Source organism: Echeneis naucrates, chromosome 24 (genome assembly GCF_900963305.1).
Source record: "Echeneis naucrates chromosome 24, fEcheNa1.1, whole genome shotgun sequence".
NCBI classification, from domain to species: Eukaryota; Metazoa; Chordata; class Actinopteri; order Carangiformes; family Echeneidae; genus Echeneis; species Echeneis naucrates.
Genome location: NC_042534.1, coordinates 10,279,644 through 10,302,559, shown reverse-complemented (window position 1 = coordinate 10,302,559; position 22,916 = coordinate 10,279,644). Strand labels below are relative to the sequence as shown.

At 41.6% G+C, this 22,916-nt stretch overlaps 1 protein-coding gene across 2 annotated transcripts; it reads left to right on the top strand.

Moving 5' to 3' along the window:
• Positions 1-8,727: 8,727 nt before the first annotated feature.
• vegfab (vascular endothelial growth factor Ab) lies at positions 8,728-21,857 on the top strand. Of its 2 annotated transcripts, XM_029496502.1 has the most exons (8): positions 8,728-9,350; positions 11,389-11,431; positions 12,424-12,620; positions 13,443-13,519; positions 15,316-15,348; positions 17,699-17,773; positions 19,361-19,504; positions 20,205-21,857. In XM_029496502.1, exons 1-8 carry the CDS (start codon positions 9,297-9,299, stop codon positions 20,224-20,226), a joined length of 645 nt encoding a protein of 214 aa, XP_029352362.1. In that variant the 5' UTR covers positions 8,728-9,296; the 3' UTR covers positions 20,227-21,857. The 2 variants fall into 2 exon arrangements, with proteins under 2 accessions (XP_029352362.1, XP_029352363.1); XM_029496503.1 differs by lacking the exon at positions 17,699-17,773.
• The last annotated feature ends 1,059 nt before the right edge of the window (positions 21,858-22,916 follow it).

Here is a 22,916-nt window from a genome sequence, read left to right as displayed (position 1 = left end):
CAGGAAGGAGCTTTACTGTTGTAAAAAAAAAATCTTTTGTTATCATACTCCTTGGTTTATTAGGACATGTTACAACAGGGAATTCTTTGGTATAGTGGAAGATTCCCACTCTCGCAGCTGATACGGAAAATAAATTTTCCTTTGGCACATCATCTCTTTTTCCTTTTACAGCAACTGCCTCTGGGCTTGTCAGATGCTTTATATGTTTCATAAAGTCAGGATTAATTCTAAGTTTCTCATTGAATGAAAACTACTGGCATATTATTATGAGGATGACTAGAAATTCAAGTCTACTTAGGTAACCTTTACAAATTCATTCTTTGAGCATGTGTGCATTTGTATGCATGCAATGTGTCTCTCCTTCCATGACCAGGGAAGCCACAACACTAGTTAGTGAATGTTAGTGCTTTTCCCATCAATCAAGTTAAATGGAACACCATCAAACTCATGCAGAATAATTCCATTACTTGAACTTCCAGCTTTAAAAAAATCCACATGAAAGAAGTCACATAGAGTCTGGATCTCACTTTCTAAACAAACAAAAAGAAGACACGGCATCGAGCATGTGACCATCTAACAAATTGTGTGATCATTGTTAATTGCAGGGTATACTCTCGGGCAAAATGTGCACAGTCCTACTGGCAGGATGTCTCTTACTGTGATTATGGTTTTGGGCTGAACCTTTTGCTGGAAGCAAAAGGTGGTATATCATTATAAATGCAACATTGTGTGCAGAGCAAAGTAATGGTGAGTGAGAGAAATGTCTTTTTGGCCGTATTGTCTTAAGCTTTGCTCTTTGGACTCTGGCCATCAGTATGTGTCTGTATTTGTATATGGGTGTGCATGTGAAAGTGTGTCTTGACACTGGATTTGTGTGCATTTTAATCTCACACTCTTGTGCTTAGGAATGCGGTGAATAACCTTCTCCAGTGGGGGGGGGGCAGGGTGGTGTTGCCTTCTACCTGCCTGCTTCTTACCTCGCGGGTTAATTTCCATGCTTTTGATTACCTGAAATTCCACATTAGACAGTGAAGTGAAAACACACACCTAGTGAGTGCAGTGTAAACATGTTTAAACAACATACAAAGCCATACTCCTTTTATTCAAACTACAACTGATCTAGGTGGGGCATCATAACACTGAGAAGTTTACAAAGTCAGTTTATGAATCCAGAGGTTTATGATGCAATTGTGAACCTTTTTACACTTTATGGGTAAGGCCCTTTTGATGTTAAGGGAGTAAATAGTTGTGCAATGAGTTCATTCGGGGCATGCCTTACAGTATTCTGCAGGTGGTTTCAGCACTATGCAAATGTCATAGTTATAGATTCAGGGTATCATTACATACTGAAGGGAATCTGCTGTTGTAAGGAAATGAATATAGACTGCAAATACTTTCAGACAAAGATTACAGCAAACCATGCTGCCGAACTACATGCTTGGAAAATGACTACAGACAAAAAGGATCAGCAGAAACATGGTCAAAAGTGGTTCAGCCAAACTATGAATGAGAAAGATTCAGCAGAAACAAAAATAAGTCAGTGGCTGTACTTGCAGTAATTCTAAGGTCAATATCCATAAAGAGATGATTTTTTGTATCTATACTGTCTGTTGTGTTCACCAGGATGGTAAGGACAATTGAACAGTCATAAAAGTCATCTGCTATGCATTATCTGGTGACTATGAATCTATATTCAGATTCCAAGGAAATCCATCAAATAGTCGGAATGAAAGTGGACTGACAGATTTTCAGACAATGCTATCGGTGGAAACACTGTCCCCTTTAATCTGGATAATCCACAGGATGCAATGCCAACAGTTTCTGCACAGGCCATTTCTTACCCACTGCCTGTGATCTAAAAGGAGGTCCAGGTGTATTTTGGCCGTCAAGTTGGTGGGCATTTATCTCAGCTTTACAATGAACTAAATGATGTGAGGTTAAAACCCAAGGTCAGTGGTCAGCGTTTGTCCAGAGTAATTCAATCTGATAAGTAAGTGGATGTGTGTTTGTGTTTGTGCTTATGAGTTTACCTGTGTGGCCGTCAACAGGCCGGGATGGGAGAGTTGTGACAGGCCCACAATGAAAGGTACACACAGATAAGGCAGCGTGTGCGTAAGTGAAGTGACTAACGGAGAGTTCCCAAACACTCTGCAGCGATGTTCTCACAAGAGATAAAAGCTCTAAAAACATCTGCAGCAAACACCATTCATTAAACGGTATGGCATTTGGGGTTGGATAAGATTTTACTTTGTAATTTCAATGAGGAGTTGTATTTCTCTGGGTACTATTTAGACAGAGTGAGACAAACTCATGAATGCTGTTTGAAGTTATGTTAAACAATGAGATTAGCCTTTCTTAGCTCAACAAATGGAGACCAAGGTTCTTCCTGCCTCCTATCAACCGTCAACATTTGTTTTAACATAGTTTTCTTAGGAATCAGTAGAGACAAAAACAGAAAGAAGGGGCAAGCAAAATACTGATGTTAGATTGACCAGGTGAATTTAGATGTAGCTCCGTATTTGCAAGATAAGATAATAAGCAATCCTAAGGTCAAACCAACTTTTAGAAGGTTATTATTTGCCTATTTTCAAGACTTCAAGGCTTCTTGTCGTGCCATAAAACTAATGTTTCAGCTGCCCAAACTAATTCAAAATCTGTTTTCAGGTGTTGGGAAGCAAGACTGAAAATGTGAAAAAAGCTCTGGAAGCGCTGTAATAACTCAAGCTACTGCACCCAAATCTCCAAGTGAACTGTAAGTGTTTAAGTTACAATGTGGGTAATGCAGACTTTGAGCAGCAGGTTTTGACTCGGGGGCGGTGAGTGGAAAAAAAAAAAAAAAAAAAAAAAGACATTTTAGAAAATGAACTACACTTTAATAATTATGGTGGCAGCACATCAGAAACTCCTGATGTGTCATTTCTGGAGGACTGTGAGAAATACCTTTTTCCATCTTGGGAGAAATATAAAAGTGCATATTCCTGCCTAGAGACAGATCCCACAGATATCCAGTGACTGAGCTAAGACAGGCCGAAGGCCCTAAACAGCATGACCGACATTAAAAGGGTCACTCCGTGCATGTAGCAAAAATATATGCAGGCACCTTATTTTGATAGTCCATGTACAGAGAGTTTGACACAGCATCTGAAACATTTCAGCTGCTTATTAGTAAAGATTCAACAGTTCAACTGATTTGTTAGCCCTTTTAAATGAACAAAATCTCTGCAGGCTGACTATCCAAGTGCAGTCTAGCTAAATTACTTCAATACTACATTTGAAGAGAGTGGCTGCTGTGTATTTTTTTATAAAAAATGCTGACCTGAACTCTGACTGTGCTGGCCCGGAGACTACCCCTGAGCTTACTTATCAAAGTACAGTTTAGAAATGAGAAAATGCCCCTTAGGGGGTTCCCAGATTTGCCTGTTTCTGCTGTGACTTCCTGAACATGTGTTCCTTCACTGCTAGTCCCAACATATTGGAACATGATCAATGTTGACAGGATTAGCCTTTGGTCGGGTTAAAGTAGTGTATATCCTCCACTCTCTTGCTCTTTCCTTCCATTTTTCTTCTTCGCTGACCAAACAGGCTTATGAACCTTTTGAACTGCTTGACTGAGAGCACACAAAAACCAACTCACTTACTGGAACTGACCAAATGAGATAAACTGAAGAAGGAGAGAAAGAGAAAAGTAAGAGGGGAGTGAAATATACCAGTCTGTTAACAAAGAGAATATGCAAGCGAAGGGAAGGGGGGAAGCCATTTTTCTTGCTTGTTAAAGCACTTGAACTTTAGCTCGGGCTTCATCTAAAAGCTTCTGCTTATCTGGTCACCCTATTAGGAGAGCAGGATGGAGGAGGAGGTGGGAAGGGTAATGAGGTTGTGGTGACACGTTCCTCACAGCTGGGCTGGGTCAATGGTCACAACACTGATTGGCAGAAAATTTTTACAGTGACTATCAGGAGTGACTGGAGTCACCTGTACTTGATCCAATCCAAACGGCTGTCAGATGTTTCCTTTGAGGCATGGAAAGAACCAACTAGAACAGAGAAAAAAATAAATAAATGCTTTGTTCCTCGGAAAATGACGAAACACTTACACGAGTATTGTCCTCTTTTGTGTGGCTACTACTGAATTGTGGCTCATAAGGGTGATAATCAAAACAAAAACAGACATTTTCCTGTTAATTATTCTTCTCTGTTCCTGAAAGCTGTGCCAATGAATTACCAATTTTCACCATCAACATTTGCTCATACACTATGGCCCAAAAAACAACTTGGCAAACCCGGGCTTAAACACATGCATATTTCATCAATGTTTAAGGCGTTGCCTGACAGGGCCTGCCAACTTGAAATGCGAGGCCGTGCTCTTTGACATGGACGCGCAATTGCGCATGAATAAGAGTCACACGGCCACAGCTATTCTAGCTCTACTGAACGCATAATCCCGCTGCTAGCACATCACAATCATACACATAGCCTCAGCTATGAGACAGGACTCATAATAAAATGTTCGGCGACCACAGCTTCTTACCTTTCTCGTCCCGTCCTGCTGTCGTTGAAGCCCGCTCGGCTCTGCCGCGGTGTTGGCGTGGGTGATGCTAGTTGTTGCCACCACATTAGCATATTCGGACCCGCTAGCTTTGGGCGTCTGCTCAGCCACCGCATCTCCGGGAAAGCTGATAAATGTATGCAGTGATCCTCGCCGTGACTTACTCTTCCTTGTTTTTCTTTTTTTTTTTTTTTTTTTCTTTTCGCAGAACCCAATTCGTGCTTGCGAAATCGGTCGCGTTTTCTCGCAGTCGACATGTTAGCTTTCCCCTTCCTCCTTCTTCAGTGAGGCCGAATGACAGAGCGACAATGAAAACCTCGCTTCATTTGTTCAAAGTTTTTTTTTATTATTATTTGTGTTTGTTTTTACGTGACCTTGACAGAGACAGACAAAATCATATATAACTAATGTATTTCTAAAAATAAATGAATAATAAATAATAAAAATAACAGCAGGATTGCAGGCGCAACGCCCCCTAGTGGCGGGAGGTCCTGTGCGGTGGCACAGTTCGCACAGTCCATGCGACGGCTCTGTTGCCTGATACGCAAAAGTGCACACACGTAGCTCGGTCACATGGTGTTTGACAGTCAATGTTATCACAGCACATTATCAGGACAAGCAGTGAAGGTTAATTCCTGGGTAATGTGTATAAGATTGGTGAAGAGGTTGGCTTGATAACTTACTCTGAAGCAGCCGAAGCGCTCACAAACGCACACCAAGAGGCAAAGACTCAATTTTCACAAAGGGCAATGTACAAAGAGAGCAGAGAGGAAGAATGTGTAATATGGTGCCAGGCGATAAAGCGGTGTGGTTGTCGGCCATTAGACCTGGTAATGCAGTTCCTGTTACATTATGCATTTATGCAATGTGATTTTCATTATCACACCCACACACAGATACCTTTCTGTAAAGGAAGATCTATCATTAATAGATGTGCTGCTGTCCTCCTTGGCAGACTGTTCGTGAGTCACGTTCAAGTCTTTGGAGGATGAGCCTCGAGTGTTTGTCTGTGTGTTTGACTTGAGTTCAAGACACAAACTCAAGTCTCCTTCTCTGAAACTGAATTGACCTGTAATGGGACACCACAGCATATTTTCTCATATTTTAATGCAATTTATGGTCATTTCAGCAGCCTATATTTACAAACTGCGGTTATGATCAAGTTTTCATCGGGTCTGACATATGAGCACATCATTGCTTGCACATGTACAAGCAAGTCACATCAAACAATTTAGCAGTACAAGGCTTATGCTAAAGCTAAACAACTGCATCTCACCACACCAGTGCAGTGCTTAAAACATTCAGAGTTGCTTTTATTGTGGAGCAGTGAGAGGAAACAGATTTAAGGTCATTTGTCACCACAATGGTCTGAAATATTACAGAGTAATGAAAGAAGGAGCAGCCAGAGTGAGCTGAGCTGTAAGATGAAGAGATGCCGCCTGCACAAAAACCTCAGGAAGGTAATTACGTCTTGTTATTGTGTCCTGCTATTGTGTGGAAACCCTCTTGTGTAGTCCTGACATGAAATCAGGGTTCTGTTGCTCATGGCATCATGGAGGAAGACCAAATATTCGCTGACTTAAAAGCAGGACTTAAACTTCATGTTTCTTCACATCAAACAAAGAAGCTACCTGAGGGGTGTTCCCCTGTAGTGTTACTGCACAGCGTTCAACTTCACTTGCTTCGCCCAATGTACAAACAGGAATCACCCTGATTTCTTGTTGCCATGATGACGATTAGAAATGTGCGTCAATGTGCATGTGGATTCGGGTGGGGGGAGTTTGTTTATTGTACCTTCAGGAAAGAGTCATTTCATTAAAGTGTGTGTGTTTACATATGTGTGCTGTCAGCAAGAAACTGGGATCATACGCACACACATACTGTATACACTGTAACCTTGCTCATCCGAGTGCACACACAGAGAAAAACACACACAGTCTGAGTCAGCAGAAACAGGATCTTGACGACACCGCTAATGAATCCAAGTGTTATTCTTCAATTAAAGCCAGCTCAGGTACTGAGCCAAGGAACTCCTCTGAAGACATGACAGCTGAGTATTTATCTCCTGAAACGCTCTCCTCATCTGTATGTATCACTTACTCTGCTTCTCTGATTTCTTGCTCCATCATGCCTCACTCGTTTCCAGTGTTGGGTTTCACTACTTAATCTGTTGTTGTTCTTGTTTTTTTCCTTTGTCATTCTAGTTATAAGAAGAGCGGGGTATGTCTGCTGCAGAGCTGCCAACCTCTCCAAATGAGCTAGTGTCCCCTTCTTCTGGGTCTGTCAGTCTGTCTTTGAGTTCCAGGTTTCCTGAAGTGTCCTGTTTTTCCGGCAGAGGGCGACCTTCTACACAAAGCTGTCACCGGCACAAACGCTATTAACGAGAATCAGACACAGCGACTAAAGGGGCATTTGAACTGACAGCGTATTAAATACAGGCATTTGAAATTAGACATTAGACGCGACTTATTTGAAACAATCACCAAAGCACCACGACCAGGACTTTAATGTTTGGTTTAATTGTCTTCACTTTTAGGCTCAAATGTGAGGCAGATGAAGAATGTAGGCCTTGTTTCACTTGAATGTCATTTTTCTTTTGCCCGAAGGAGCTGAGAGTGCAATTTAACGACAAGCTGAGGGAAAAAACTGTAAAAAGCTCATTTCCCCTCATTAAACCAAATAAATGAAACACATGGTGGTGGTGGAGAGGACCAAGTCCACGTCTGAGGGACTCGACTATTTCTGCCTCCAGCCTCTTTCTATTTTACTCCTCTGCATTTATTAGTTTCGAGTTACTTTTTGCAATTTAAATAAATAATAATAAATTAATTGCCAGGTTGTAAAGTATGATTCGAAATTATACAAAAAACAAACAAACAAACACAAAAAAACAACACAACAACGAAGTTGAATGCAAAATCACCTAAAACATGAAAGCAGGTCATATATAACACCACATATAATAAAACAATATTAATCCCCTAATATAACATTGAGGTTTATATACGATACATACTTTGGATAGCCTTTTTTAATGGAGGATTTAGCGGACAGTGTGTTTGTTTGGTGTTGTTTTAGTGCACTGACGTGGATGCGCTCAGTCAGTCGATGTTGGAGGGAAGAGAGTGCGTGTGTGTTTGCATTCACTTCCTTCATTAATCAGCATCTAAGCATCCCTGACAGAACCGCACTCCCTTTTCCTCTCCATTCCCTCCTCTGCTTCGTCGTGATATCTCAGCTGTTGCTCGGCGGGGTGGGGGGGGGTAAAAAAAAAAAAGGAAAAGAAAGAGGAGCCTGTCCGGTGATCTGCGTCCATCGAAGGGACGTGGGAGGAAGTCACGAAGCGCGAAAGGCTGTCTTATGTTCAAAAAGGAAGTGTGTGTGTGTGTGTGTGTGTGTGTGTGGAGCTCTTCATGTACGCGGATCACTGACGGCAACGTTGTACGACGCAAGCAAGCATACAGTCATATAGACTACGTGACACACACGCGCGCCGTGGGGTTTTAACTTTCATGGAAACGGAAGGTGTGTGTGTGTGTGTGTGTGTGTGCGGGGGGGGGGGGGGGGGGGGGGGGGGGGGTGTAAACCCGAGTATGCGCAAGACTGGAAAATATATGTCCCAATATCACCGGGGCCGCTGCAAATGAGACGGTGGCGCTCACCTTAAGAGTAAAAACACGTTTGACCCATTTTATATCTCACAAGAACCAATGCGATTTTTTTTTAAAGCTGATTCCACACTAGAGGAACATCCAAGGTCATTTGTTACATTTGTCCGCTGAGGATTTGGGCCCCTGTAGAAAAACTTAATTCGCTACAGCAGGCAGAACTGTGTCTGTATTCATAGCCCTGATTTAAAAAAAAAAAAGAAAGAAAGGAAAAAAGATGTGGATTAAAAGCATGAAATGGATGATGAAATCTGTGTTAAGAATCACAACATCGGGATGCCCTTATTCCCCCACCACCACCCCGCTTGTCTGATAAAGAATTAAAAATAGAGGCGCACTTCTGAACTCAGCACTGCGTTTTTAATAGCTGGCTGGTGCTGATGTGGTCACAAGAGCCGACGGCTAATAGGTGAAACTTTTGGAGGAAAAAAAAAAAAGAAGAAGAAGACACACCTACCCAACCAATCCACGTCTCCAGTGCAAGTTAAACGGCACCACAGAGCCACAGTAGGCAGAGACCGAGGCAGAGGTGGGCGCGTTCTTCCTCCACTGATCGAGCCCAGTGCGCAGTGACAGCCGAATAAAGAGGCCACCAGCAGATAGGCAAAGTTTTGTGGGACGAGTATTTCGTCGGCGCGGTTTTCTTTTCCACCCAACGTCACACTGCTCCATGGGTTCAGGTTGCACATACGAGTAGGCTACAGGTTTCCAATGGACAGACTCTTGGAGACGGTTGGCGCAACAAGCATGGGATTATTTTTGTAATGTGGATTGCTACTCCCTTGCAAGAAAATAAAAGTCTGCTGCGGAACAATGTGAGACGTTATGCGTCTTGGATTCTCGTGTTTCTGGATATCTTAAAAATCATTGGCAACAGTTGAGAAGTTACGCGCAAAAAGGATTGTACCCTCCAGCCCCGGGACCAACATGGATTTGTCGTTACAACCCTCTGCCCCTTATTTAGAGAAGTTTTAGCCGGTCCACTTCTGTTGTTGTTGTAAACTTCATGTTTGAGAACAAAGTGCCACATTGGCCTCTTGGATTTTAAAGCGTCGCCTGGCTTTGGATTGGATTTCCAACACCATGAACTTTATTGACAGTTTGACAATATTATTTTTGACGCTGTCAGCTGTCAAGGTGAGTCCCATGTCCCAGAAACTAAAGCAAAATAAAAAGAAAAGAAAAGAAAAGAAAAGAACAAAGAAAGAAACAAACATCAATCGATCTTTATTTACGAAATGAAGTTAGTGGTCATTAATGTGCAGCTTGTCCTTGTCTTTCCTCTGTCTAGGTCATCGCTCATGTTTAAATGTTTGGTGGCTTTGTGGAGGTTGAAACGGTCGCGAAGCAGAGCCGATTCTATACCAACCAAAACCGCACACTGGCGGGTGGTGCGTTTAATGTGTTGTTAGTGTGGCGTGAAAGGCGATTACTCGTTTTATTTGTTTATAAATGCTGTATTAAGTTTGACACTGGGTGATCGCAGGCCTGCTCTAAAACCACCTTGGAGATATTATTACGCTTTAAAGGCGCAGCGGCTCCATTCTGTTTTAGGACATGTGAGCAGGTTCACTCCTGGCACCGAGGCTCCCCTCATGGCGAGCCCGCTTCAGCGACGACAAACTCGGCTTTTTCTTTCTTCTTCTTCCTTTTTTTTACGCACGAACTGAACTCTCGGGTCCGGATCGAGACGGACTTTTTCCTCCGGCAGACGTTCATCAGGGCGACAGGGGAATTTTAATGGCCGGCTAAGAGCGCACTGTAATTCGGCTGCCATTTAATCATTAAACAAACGCAGCGTGTCCAAGGAAGCTTTGGGCAAAGGTTTCAAGGTGAAAAGAAGAGAGATAGAGAGAGCACATCGCGTCAGAAACAGGCGGCACATTTTCCAAACGCGAATGGACTCAGATATAACTTTACTACTTGTGCGTATCGGATGGTTTTAAGTTGCGACATAACCTCCTCTCTCTAGCATCATGTCCGAAGTTAGTGTGATCTCTCGCCATTCCCCAGTCTAATAAAGTGTTTATTTAACTAACTGGTTAATCTCATGAGAGATGATCCATCCAATCAACGCTGACCAGTGTCAGGATGCTGCCTCTTTGCCAGTCAGGCCATCATCACGCGGTTTAAGGGCCGATGTTCGCAGCTTGACACCCATCCATTAATAATACAGTATTTAGTGTTTTGGAGCGCCGGGGTCCCTCAGCCCTCAAGGCTGGACCCTCTCACGCCACCAGAAAGGGGTGGAGACTCCACACAACCAGAACTTTTCTTTCCTTTTCTTTTCTTTTCTTTTTTTTCAATTTAGAAAGCGGAAAAAGGAGTTTCTTCACTCTCCTCAATAGACCGATTGGCTGAATACACAACGCCGGTGAGGACGGTGCCACAAGAACTGCTCTCACGCAATATTGACGAGATGTTGCGCCTCACCAAGAAAAAAAAGGGGGGGGAGGGAGAGAGAGAGGGGAGCGCGCGGGGTTTGCGTGCGCGCATGCGTGTTCAATGCACGTATGTGTGTGCGGGCAACAGAAATCTGCGCGTAAAAGCGCGCACAGATGGAAAGTTGCCAAACTCCTTTGTGGAGCCGGTGTAGTGACAGCAACCCCCTGTGAGGGCGAAAGGAGCAGGCAGAAATTCTTACCGGTTTTAATGGCAACACTTCTTAATCCGTGTTGCCTGGAGGCGGCAGGGCCACACATTAAAGGTTTGGTAGCCGAAACAACAGTAACTCAAAGATTTTTTTTTTTTTTTGGAGCCAGGTTTTGCCACGTAGCTGATGTGGCTGAATATGGGTAGCATGTTTGGCTCCATTCACCTCCGATCAACTCTTTGGCCATATAAGGCCTCGAACCCAACGCCCATGCAAGGACACCTACTATCATACAGACAACATAAGAAATCCAATTCTGAGATAAACGGTCTCATTTGCTTATAGGAGACATAATATCAACATTTGGCTATCACGACCCCATATTCAGTGTTTCGACCAGTCTTAGATAAGATACATAATGTGTCCTTTTTTCCCATAATTTGTCCGTGGCCAACGAGATATGTCAAAATGCAAATATATTTTTTTGCGCAACTCTGGATAAGCAAAGGTCACGGGCAACATTTTTTTCTGAGCTCTTGCACAATTTACTGTAACTAATAGCTTGCTTTTATTTCCTTACAGAGCGCTCACATACCGAAGGCATCAGAGAGAGGTCCACATGACGGTAGGTGTCCCATAGGGCACCGTGGGAATACAGTCTACTGGGCTCCCTGGCTGGCACACAGCCAAACACAGAGGGGCTGCTCTGAGGTTCACCTTGACATTTAAAAATAAAAAGGGGGGAAATTACTGCCTCCTGGTGGACAGCTTTGTAATTTGAGCCTCCTTGCACAGCTGCCCCCCTAAACCTCTCACTCTTTGCTGAATGAGAGCCGTTTCGCCCCTAAAGCCCCAACACTGGGATGTGTTGGTCTTGTCCAGCATTTCTTCTTGCTTGAGGTTAAGCAGGGGAAATGTTATGGTGGCCAGGCCTCTGTTATAGAAGGGAATTTCACCCTCTTGGCTCACTTGATTTTGCACAATCCTAGCATTGCTCAATCTAATTTGGACAATCAGAAGCTGAAATTCATGATATTGTTCAGGCCCGCTATGTTTAGTTTGGCCTCCCGGAGGGCTGTCAGGCAGGGGGTTGCGTTGGGTTCACTAATGTTCTGAGTGATATTTTGGAGGTGTTGTCTGTCTCTCTGCTGATATCTTTCTCAAGAGTAGAACTCCTGCAAAGACTGAGTGAGGGGGAAGTAGACTGAAGGTTACTGTACAGCTGTAGATGAATCACATTGGGGCAGAGGTAGAGCTAAAGAAGTGGGATGACATTTAAGTCCAGCAAGGATAAGATACAGCTAATGGGGTCAAAATAGATGTTGCCACTGATAGAGCCCTTGTTCATTGCTTAAGACGGTAAGTCTTGATTTACTTTAACAAACCAAGGTTACCAAGTGCATTTCAAAGGAATAATAGAAATGAAACATGTGTCTGCATGCATGTGTGTTTCATCTCTCCCACTTTGACTCGCTGAGAGCCTGCCAGCATTTTTAATTCTAGTCTTCTTGTAGTTGTCTGTTATTGTTACAGCTCAGTACTACTCAGGAGTCAATGGTTTAGTCTAGAGCTGCTCTGCCATTTTATAACCATGCTTGCTGTGACTGTGTCTCCCAGTGATCCCTTTAATGGAGGTGTACAACAAGAGTTTGTGCCAGCCTCGGGAGCTGCTGGTGGAGATTCTGCAGGAGTACCCAGAGGAGGTGGAGCACATCTTCATCCCGTCCTGCGTGGTGTTGACGCGTTGCGCCGGTTGCTGCAATGACGAGATGCTACAGTGCATGCCAACGTCCAGCTATAACGTAACAATGGAGGTCAGCAGCGATATTTCCAACAGCAGTACTGACATGTGGGCACTTGACCCTCTTTTGATTGATTCTCTAAAGTGACTTACTTTATATCAACCAGGACCTGCCTGTGCCATTTTACTAACTTTTATCTCTCCGAAATATCAGAGCTGAGGGGTCACATTGGCTGTTTTAGTATCTCTGTCAGTCAAGTGCTGTTAGCTCAGAAGGCTTCACTGGTGTGACATCTGGGCTAAAGATGTCCGTTTTATAAATTTTAACCTCTGTCCCATCTAGAGTCTGTCAACACTTCCAGTTAAGTCTCTATTTTAAAGAATCCGCCTAACTGTTTGGCTGTGATTTTAGTTAAATCTTTTTTAAACTTTGGCTCCATGGTTCCCGCTAAATGCTTTGGTAACCATTTCCAATTGAGACTCAAAGTCCAACTTTATTTTAAAATGCCCCTCACGCTCATGATGAGCAGTTTCCATCTCATCAGGAGTTGGTAGCGTCACACCAACTTCAACCAGCCAATCATTTGCCAGGCAGTGTTAAAGGACATAGTTTTTTCTGAAACAGCACAGTGACCTTAGAGTTTGTCCTTTTCTTGAACCCCAAGTCTTTCTGCATCTGTTTTTGCCTATTCTGGAAAATGTTAGGGTTATTACTAACAACATAAAAACCTGTGATTTATAGAAACACTATAAATCCACATACAGTACAGTACAGTCAAAAGCTTGGACACGTTTTTGTTTACATGAGAATGTGCGTCCAAACTTTTGTATTGTATATTTTATTTAACTCTATGACATTTTCTTTTCCTTTTTTTTTTTTTTTTTTTTTTTGCAGATTAAAAGAATAAAACCCGGAAGGCAAGAAAATGATATTTTCATGAGTTTTACAGAACACAGCGCATGTGAGTGTAGGTAAGAAACCTTGAACACAACCTCGAACACACACACAACACCGTGACTGAAATACAAAACCACAGTGCGACTGTGCATCAGAGCAGAGGTTGAGCAAACACATCATGTAAAGTTATTGTTTTCACTTTGCCTCTGACAGATATACATTAGGGTAGACTGATATTTTATTCATAACTCTTTCACTTCTCCAGTCTTAAAAAGATCAAATAGTCCGTCACCTTGCTTTAGTTGATCCTTGGCCCTGAGTCATATTACTCAGGCCACGAAACCAAATATGTGTGAGTGCTGTGATTTTCCTTGCTGTACGCTCCATCAAGTCACTTCCTCTGAGCTGCCCTTCACTGACCATACATTTATATATTTTATGACTCCCTTTTTCAATTGGGCTGTCCATTTCAAGGCAGCTTAAGCCCCAGATAATCAAATTTATGAATGCTTGCATTAAAAACAGTTTTAAGATGTGTGTCATGGATGAGTAAATTATGACACAACAGAAAAGAGGGGGCAGGCATCATCCTCTGGCATTTGAGAATGTCATAAGCAAATAAACACTGCAGGGAAGACTGTTGGCTGACAGTCAAAGATCATTGATCATTTTATATCTCCTCTGAGATATGCAAATGAAAGTCTCTCGATAAGTTAGTGTCCCTTCAGTCAGGATGGCTGCTGCAGACAATCAGAGGTGTCAATGAACTTTAAGGTTTATTGTTTATTGCTGCAATCTGTGTTAACTTTTTTATGTAAAACAATCAAGATGTCATCATCGACTCAATCATTAATCACCGTAAAAACAACACGAGAACATTCAGTGGCACATTCTTTGGACATACATTTGCATTATTTCCATTTAAGACCACTGCTGTGAGGAGTAATGTGATGCATTTTTAAACAGTGACGCTGACATCAATGAATGAGCTACAGTAACAGTAATCCCATGGGAAAGCAATATGGAAGCAATATGGAATCAAGCACGCGAATGGCAGACACCGCTAACAATAGAAACAACTATAGCATAAAAGCAGGGATCGCTTTTGTGAAAATAATACCTACACCAGCCATTGTAATACAGTGTAAGAGTTTTTTTTTTTCTTGAACACATTTGGTTGATAGAACTTCTCTACAGTTACACTGAGTATAATCAATTGCAGTAAATTTAGTAGTTCTACCTTGTGTAACGATGAGTTTTTAGCTTAAAACTGAACGGATTTTTGTGCAGGCAATAGTTCATAGCCTGAAAGCCACGTTTGGATCATTTACATAGGCCTATACATGGAGGCATACACATTTGCCCTTAAGCTGGAGTTATTATAACAGCTTGTCCAATAGAAACTTGGCAAGATGTCCATGACCCTCTTGAATGAAACACTGTTTCCCAACACTTTTGGCAAATTGCTTCCTCTGGAGTGTGCCAACAAATTTATTGCTCCACACTCTCTTATCAGCAAGACTCGTCACATGGTCGAATAATGAAACAAAACTGACAACCTGCTATTGTAGATATGTTTGTGTGTGTCCAGCTCTGAACACACCCCTTTGTGAGCCTGAGTGTGTATGCTGCATTATTCCCCAGCAAATCTGGTCCATGTACCAAGGCAGGCATCTGAAAGTGAAAGCCAGTTTTATCACAGTTTGTGGTCACAGATAATGACGTAGCATGAGTTGAAAACATTGATGTTGAGCCCACCCATGGCGATAATGAGCCTTCTGGTCTCTGATGATCTTGATATGTATCTGTTTACCAAGATTCAACGGCAGGCTGCGATCTAATGTCCTTTTGTTTTGTTTCTGCATTTCAGGTTAAAGAAAGAAGTGAAAGAACAGAAAGAAAAGTGAGTACAGGACTCTTTCTGCATGAAGATTGGGTTTTTGGGGGGAAACAATGGGGATTTGAGATTTGATCTTTTTCTGTTTCGCTCTGCAAGCAAACTCTCAGCTGTCCACAACTCCCGGCCTTTTTGGCATTATCCCATATGCTCTTTCACACTTAATAGATCTGTTATTTTCTCAAACCCTTTTCCTCTCTCTACATTTTCTTTCTCACACTCAAACACTAAGAAAAAACACACAGCAACGATACTATTTCATTAAAACACCCCAGCAGACACGTTACAACATGGGATCATGTTATGGGAAACCTTATGAGATCAACATACAGCTCTCAGGTGGTAAACACAGGCGATCTTAGCTCAGGTGAATGAGTGACACTTGAAGGGGCCGTTGGCCTTTCATGTCCCGTCCTCTGCACCTTCCTCATCTTTACATTCCTCTCCTCTGGTCTTTACTGTTTACATCTCACTTCTGTTACTCCTGTTCCTGGCTGCCCTGGTATAGATAACAATGTTTTTAAGGGTCTTTTAAACTTTTGTGTTTATGATCCCTATTTAAGTGATCTTCCCTTCTCGTTAACAGAAGTCAAGTGTGTTCAGAGTTGTGAAACTCTTCACTCCTGTTTTGAGACTGGTTGTCATTTTTTTCCATTGCAGGATAGTCGTTGGTTGTATTTCGGGTTCATGTCAGGTTGTCGGTCATATAGATAAAGGTTACTTTTGAGGCATCCTTTTTGACCTTGTCATAACTGTTTACAAGTCCAGCAGTGATAGCATGCTACTACAAAGTGATGGTCACAAGGTCATTCAACTCCCGTCTCTGGTGCTTTCATACTCATGTTAGTTTTAATGAAGGCTGGTTGGGTGGGGCTGCCAGTTGCATTACAGTGAATCACCACACTGAAAAAAATGAATCCGGCTGAGAACTTCCACAATGAAACTGATTTTTGAACGCTCATAAGAGGAAGTGTTTCTTTTGTTTGGCGGGGAGGTTTGTTTTTTAACAGCATGCCAGCTTTATGCTCTTCCATACTGATGTACCTTAGATCATAATTTTGTCTGAATCCATTTCATTTCATGGAATTTCTTTGGTTATGACCTAATATTTGCAAGCGCATATTGTGTGTAGTGCCAAGTAGCTAATGCTAGCATGCTAGCTAAGATGGGTAAACATTATACCTGCCAAAAATCAACACGATGGCTGTGTGACTATGGTGGCATTCAGCTCAAAACACTGCTGTGTGTACATACAGCTTCATATAATAGCGAGCATGGCTTGGGATTTGTTTTTACCCATTATCCAGTTTACTTAGTGTAAACAAAACCAACATTTAAATTCAATATTTCCTTAGACTCAGCTCACAAAATTATAAAGTGGAGAAGAAATTGAGAGCACAGCGCCCCATCTGTAGCAGCAGCAGTTTTAAACACTAATTATGAGGCAGAGAGCAGGTATCCACGAAATAAGGAAAAGGCATTCAGAGACGTCATCTGCTGCTGGATAACACTCTAAACCTATTTACACAACATGGCTTCCATGGCTTTATCTTAGCCTGGGCCAATTATTGTTGTCTTTCCACTTTAAAAACTACATATCAATGTACTTCAAGTAACTGCAATACATATCACAGACAATGCTTTCGTAATTATATTTCCCTATGTAACTCATACAGCAAAAACTCATTACAGCTCGCTACATTTGAACATTCAGACAGATATTTCAACCTAAGTCAACACCTGTGAAGATCCCATTGCATATTCACACAGTTTGTTGTCATCATGTCATGACCTGCAACGAGTTGAATCACCAATGAAGCGGTGGCCTAGAAAACGTGAATGATGCAGTCTTGGTGACGTTTATTGTCTCTAATCCAAGTGGGAGATTTCAGAATATCTGCCTGTGCCAAACATCAGACTATGAATCTCTTTAACTCACTGCTGAGTCATTGTGCTGTTTGACAAAAATTGAACATTTGATATTCAGCACATTCAAAAACTGCAGAATGGGAGGAAACTGTGTACAATAAGGTGCATTACAGTTACAAAGGACACACAATGGTTGTTTCAGCATTTAATATCTTTTTTTCCAACCCTTCCTGAAAATTTTTGTACTTGCTACTTGGAAAACAAGTCATTAAATCGCATACTCCCTCACTGAAATGATCACGACACAAAGGCTCACATTCGCATTGATGATGACGATGATAATCAGTGACAAGAATCTAATGAACAGATATTTTTGGATATTACATTTACGGAAATCAAAACACCAAATCATCAGTCACACATCAGTCCATCTCTCTCCTCAGTCTCTCAGGCATCAATCTGCATTGTTGTCCTCTTTCTCTTGCAGAAAATCCCGGAAAGGCAAGGGTAAAGGCCTAAAGAGAAAACGAAAGAAAAACCGCGACAAAACAATTCATGACGCGTACGTCAGCTCCGCCTTCTCCACCTACTTGCACCTGAGTGTTGCGCTTCTCATAATTAAGCTAATTTGGGAGGAGCTCCTTTGTCCCTTTTAATTTGCCCGTTAACATTTTCATTTGCCCATTAGTCTTTTATCAATTAGCATGTTGCCTCTGCTCATTGTCCTAACTTTGTCTTATCAGTCATGTTCCACAAAGTCAGAATGGCCGTTTCCAAACCTGCAGTTTTTGCTAACACGTTTTGCTAACGTTGCTTTAGCAAAACTTTACATAACGCCGATGCAACAAACTCGATCGCCATATTCCCAAGAGAAATGAACCGTAACCCATTTCCCCATCTAATCTCCTCCCAGCCCTCTGAGCACAAGGCTCAAAATCAAGTTATCTGATATCAGTGAGACTGGAATGATGGTTGGGATGAGATATACGGCAGCGTATCATCAAAAACAGTAGAAAGTTGAGGTACAAGTCGATCCTAACATCTCGCCATGTAGCCAGTATCATGACTGATAATGGGCATGTTTAAAGAAGCTGGAATAAACAAATAAGGGGTCGGCTGTTAGCTGTAACCTGAATCTCCAACTTAAACAGATCATAGCTCCCCCATCATGGCTTCGCGAGTCGGTTCGTACTGTTCTGGTATCTGCGCTGGGATCACCAGGATTCTAATCATGGTGTTGTGTTCAGTGTTGAGTCTGTGCTGCTTTGCTGTGTCTCGTACCCGTCTCCTTTCCCACTCTTTACTCTTTTCATCTTTACAAACAGGTTTTTCCGTCCTGGACATAATGCTGGTACTTTTTTATGTAATGTGAAGATAAGAGATGACTATCTATTGCCCTCTTTCCTTTTTTTTTTATTTTATTTATTTATTTTTTTGACAGGGGGTATTTTGTTAACCAGCAAATTGTAACGCAAATACTGTTTTTGTACTTTCTTTGCCTGCTTTTATCTCTGAACCCATACAAAAGCATCCATATTTTAATCAAGAATAATATTATGATATCTTGTTTCAACAGTGCATATACTGTGACAGAATACATGTGTGTTCTTTGTAATTTGTACATTGAGATGTTAATGGATTACCTGAGCCTTCACGTGTCCATTTTCAGCTTCTGTTCTGACTCTTTTGTCTCTCTGTGGCAAATGCGATCTTCGGTTTTCTCTCAATAAAATTAAATCTTTCTCACAGAGAAACAAGCAGACCCTTGAGTCTTCTTTATTCAGAGTTGAATATTTGTAAAAGTGAGAGCTATAGATGTCTTGTCATTTACCTGCCGTCTGAAGCCAACATATGTCATTTTGTGTTGCATGATTCCGTACAGAGCTTTGCTCGCTGCATGTCTAACACGTATAAGGCATTTGTGAGCGGTCCGATCACGAGGGGAGGGGTTTGGGGGGGGCGGCACAGAGGGTGGTAAATTCACTGCTTGAATACTTGCCTGCAATGCTATCCAACTGTCGCAATAAGCTGAACTCTGGATTGGAAGGGCCAAGTGGAGCATATCAGAGGGGGGACCTGTCTTGTGGTTGGTTACAGTGGACTGTGATAACATGCCTCTCCCCGTCTCTATCTATCTTTCTGTGTCCAGTGTTTGTGTGCCATGTTGTGACCACTGCTCAGAGAGGAGAAAGCGCTTGTTCGTGCTGGATCCTGCAACCTGCCAGTGCTCCTGCAAACACACAGACGAATACTGTAAAGAACGCCAGCTAGAGCTCAACGAGAGGACCTGCAAGTGAGTGTCACTGGTTAGAAACCAGCCAGGCATGGAAAGTAACCTGAAAGCAGTTGACAAGTCTAAATCTCTTATAAATGGGGGTAGTGCTAATATTTGCTTTTTAGCATGAGAAACAGTCACCCTTGTTGCTGCCAAGGATAAATTCTAAACCCAGTGGGAGCTTCCAGCTTTGTGGAAACACTTCATGCTGGAAGTTTGTAAACTCTCACCTCTGTTTGCTCTGTCCTCCATTACTCCCATGAACAGTGTGCCGACCTGAGCAGTGAGATCAACGCAAATCACTCTCTTTCTGAAAGAGCCTTTACTGTTCAGAACTTTGTTTTTGGCAGATTTAGCGTAAACATTTTGAAACCCAACAAACACTTAAGTTTGAATGCAGCACAACTAGACAGAAGCAAAGCTGTCAAACAGCTGGTCAACATATTTGAGGGTTTAGAGGATGAGACATATTTGTCTCATGAGCAGTTAGGTGGCTAACAGAATATTAGATTTACACCAGATGGTCAGATGCATGTCTGACAATGATATGTTGAATGAATATGTTACTACAGAGCTGCTCTATGTTCCTGGATGGGTTTGTCGGAGTGGGCCCCTTCAGAGACAGGGATCGCCACTGGGTGCAACTTGTGTATGAGTTTATTGTGTCTGAGCGAAGGACCGCTCACATCTTATATTATTTTCATTTCTCTGTGTTTAGATGTGACAAGCCAAGAAGATGAGAGAGGTGGGAGCACCAGATGTACAAGATGAAGGAATATTCTAAAGATATTTCGCAGCACAGCACTTTGACCTTTGAACCGTAAGCTCTTCTTTTCTGTGGAAAGCATTCCCCTTGGACTAGCTGAGAGTGAACAAAAAGAAAGACTGAACTGAAGTTTCCTCCCACTGTATATCTGTGTGTACATAGACCATGATAAAAGAAAAAAAGAGTACAGAATTGTTATGCTGCTACAGAAACAAATAACTAAACCTATTATTTGACAAAAGGCAAATATCCTCCAAGTGTTTTTGCATTTCTAACAGGCTTGCAATGCAGGTGTAGTCTTGTTGTCAATTCATTGTATGCAATTACTTCACTGGATATGAGTCTACTGTGGTTGTATGTCAATCAAATGTTGCAAAACCTCTCAATCTAAGATATATTTAACTGCTAAAACAGCGGGTGAGGCTGGAGAAGACGTGGGCGCACCCACCTTTCAAAAGTAATGGATGGATTTTCGTCAGGCAATGTCAACTTGTGCTTTCGGACTATAACAGGAGGACACTGGGACAGCGGATGGAAATCTTGAATCTGTCTTTATTGCATTGCTTCCTTTCCTCTGAGGAAATTGCAAGACTGACATGGATATAGACAATTTTCACTATTGTGATCAGCTTGCAGGAGAAGAAACTATGGAGTGCCATATACTTTTAAAGGGATACTGATCATCAATGATAGCATTTAATGTTGTGATACATGAAAACCACTGAAAACATCCTATACTGTAGTTTGATTCCATTTGACAAACTGTGCCTCACAAAATGTACTGAGAAATCTTTCAAGTGCTTTTTAAATTATTTTATTTCCTTTTTCAGGAGAGGGGATTGTGAAAGTAGTTTTGTTAGTTATTGAACTCAATACAGAATCCACTGATTACATATCTTCTTTTCTGAACTTGTACATACTCAATATCCCTTTATGCCATAGTCCATTCTAGATAATTTATAATGTTATAGAGTATTTTTCAGTATTCAGTCTTCTACCCATATTTAATTTGGTCTATTTATATATGCAGTGTTATGTACCTGTGACTGTCCTCTCTCCCCCCGATGTGTAAGGTCATTGATGGCTACTCGCACCATAGATACGCTCTGTGCTTTTCTATGAGACAAACTAGAAAAGAAGAAAATCAAAAATGATTTGTTAACATTCCCTAAATGGATCACTTGTACTGATGTGCTGATGGCATCTCTGAATTTTCAACCCCTCATATCTAAGGGTGTGGCTGTTGTGTAGAATTTTATCGTAACTGTGTGTTTGTGCGTGTATGAATGTGTGTCCATGTGCATTTGGCCTATGTGCACATCGGTGTGTAGGTGTTAGTAAGCTGTATTTAAGTGTGTAGCGGACCTGTGTTTTGCCCGTCCTGCAAGATGCAAATACAAATAAACTACTGCTAGCAGCTCAGCATACACTACCATGACGCCATCACCGTTTTAAATTGAACAACCTGCCATCAGTCTTAGAGCCCTCCTTATTAGTTGTCTTTGTCTCTTCTTCTCTATTAACATGTTTTCTGTGTCTATGTAAAACAGTAAAGCATATTTATTTTCAAAATTATATTGTTTTATATAAAATAAGGAAAAGGTTGCTGTGTTTTGAATGCTGTGTTTTCAAAGAGATTTAAGTGGGCAACATGAGTTTTCCATGTTTTTGTGCGCCGAGCTGATACACATCTAATTAGAACCCCTGCGGAATGAGTATAGCAGCAAAATAAGAAATTCCTGCACTCTTTTCATGACAGACAGACAGATATTCATCCTTATGAATAAAATGGCACTTTGAAGCAATGTGCAGTAATTTCATCTGTCAAATAAAAAAAATCTAGACAGCCATTAATGAGCATTGGAGGCCACATCATATTGTTGGAAAACGGTGTGTCATCGCTGATAGAACAGAGATCATTTTCGTAAGGATGATGTAGTAGCAAGCAGTAAGAGTTACACAAGTAATGATTAGTTAACTTGGTCTTTGTGGTGAAAGTTTGGCAATGCTTACCTAAGATAACGATTTCTTCATTTGATTTTCCTGCACAATAACAGACAGACTCACCCAGGCTGCACTGTTCTTGGCTCGCCCACTGAAGAGACTGCAATCCTAAAAAAATATTTTTATATATAAAACTGAAAGTAGTTATTTTGTGTCACTCGGACTCCAGCTTGTTGTGGATAAAGTTAGGGTGGACTATGGGTAGGACCGTCGCTGTCTGTGAGAACACATAATTCTATCCACATTGGATGCTCATCAACTTAGTGCTGATTCAGAGTTTAAAAAAAAAACAAAAAAAAAAAAACAGACATTTTCTTGAATATGGAAATCTTGCTGTTACGCAATTCCATTATCTTCAATTATCGTAATGTTTTCTCACAATTGTGAAGATGGATAGGATATGATGATGAGTCATGATAATATCTCAGACACTGAAAAGTTCATTGAATGCTGCTTTGGCAACTGAGGAGCCATGAAATTTGTGTTATTTCTATTACGTAAAACACCCTTCAGTCAGCCTCCTGGTGCCTGAAACAACACAGCATCCCTGCAAATCTTGATTAAACCAACAAATCCTGAACGACAACAAACAAGACGTCAATATCATGATACGTCTTATATTGCTGACGCATTTCGCAGGTGATCCTGCTGGCATCCAAA

Coding starts and splice junctions, on each gene's coding strand:
- vegfab (XM_029496502.1), top strand. CDS start 9,297: ATGAACTTTATTGACAGTTTGACAATATTATTTTTGACGCTGTCAGCT. Junction 12,621..13,442: donor GCTATAACGTAACAATGGAG/GTCAGCAGCGAT, acceptor TTTTTTTTGCAG/ATTAAAAGAATAAAACCCGG. Junction 15,349..17,698: donor GTGAAAGAACAGAAAGAAAA/GTGAGTACAGGA, acceptor TTTCTCTTGCAG/AAAATCCCGGAAAGGCAAGG.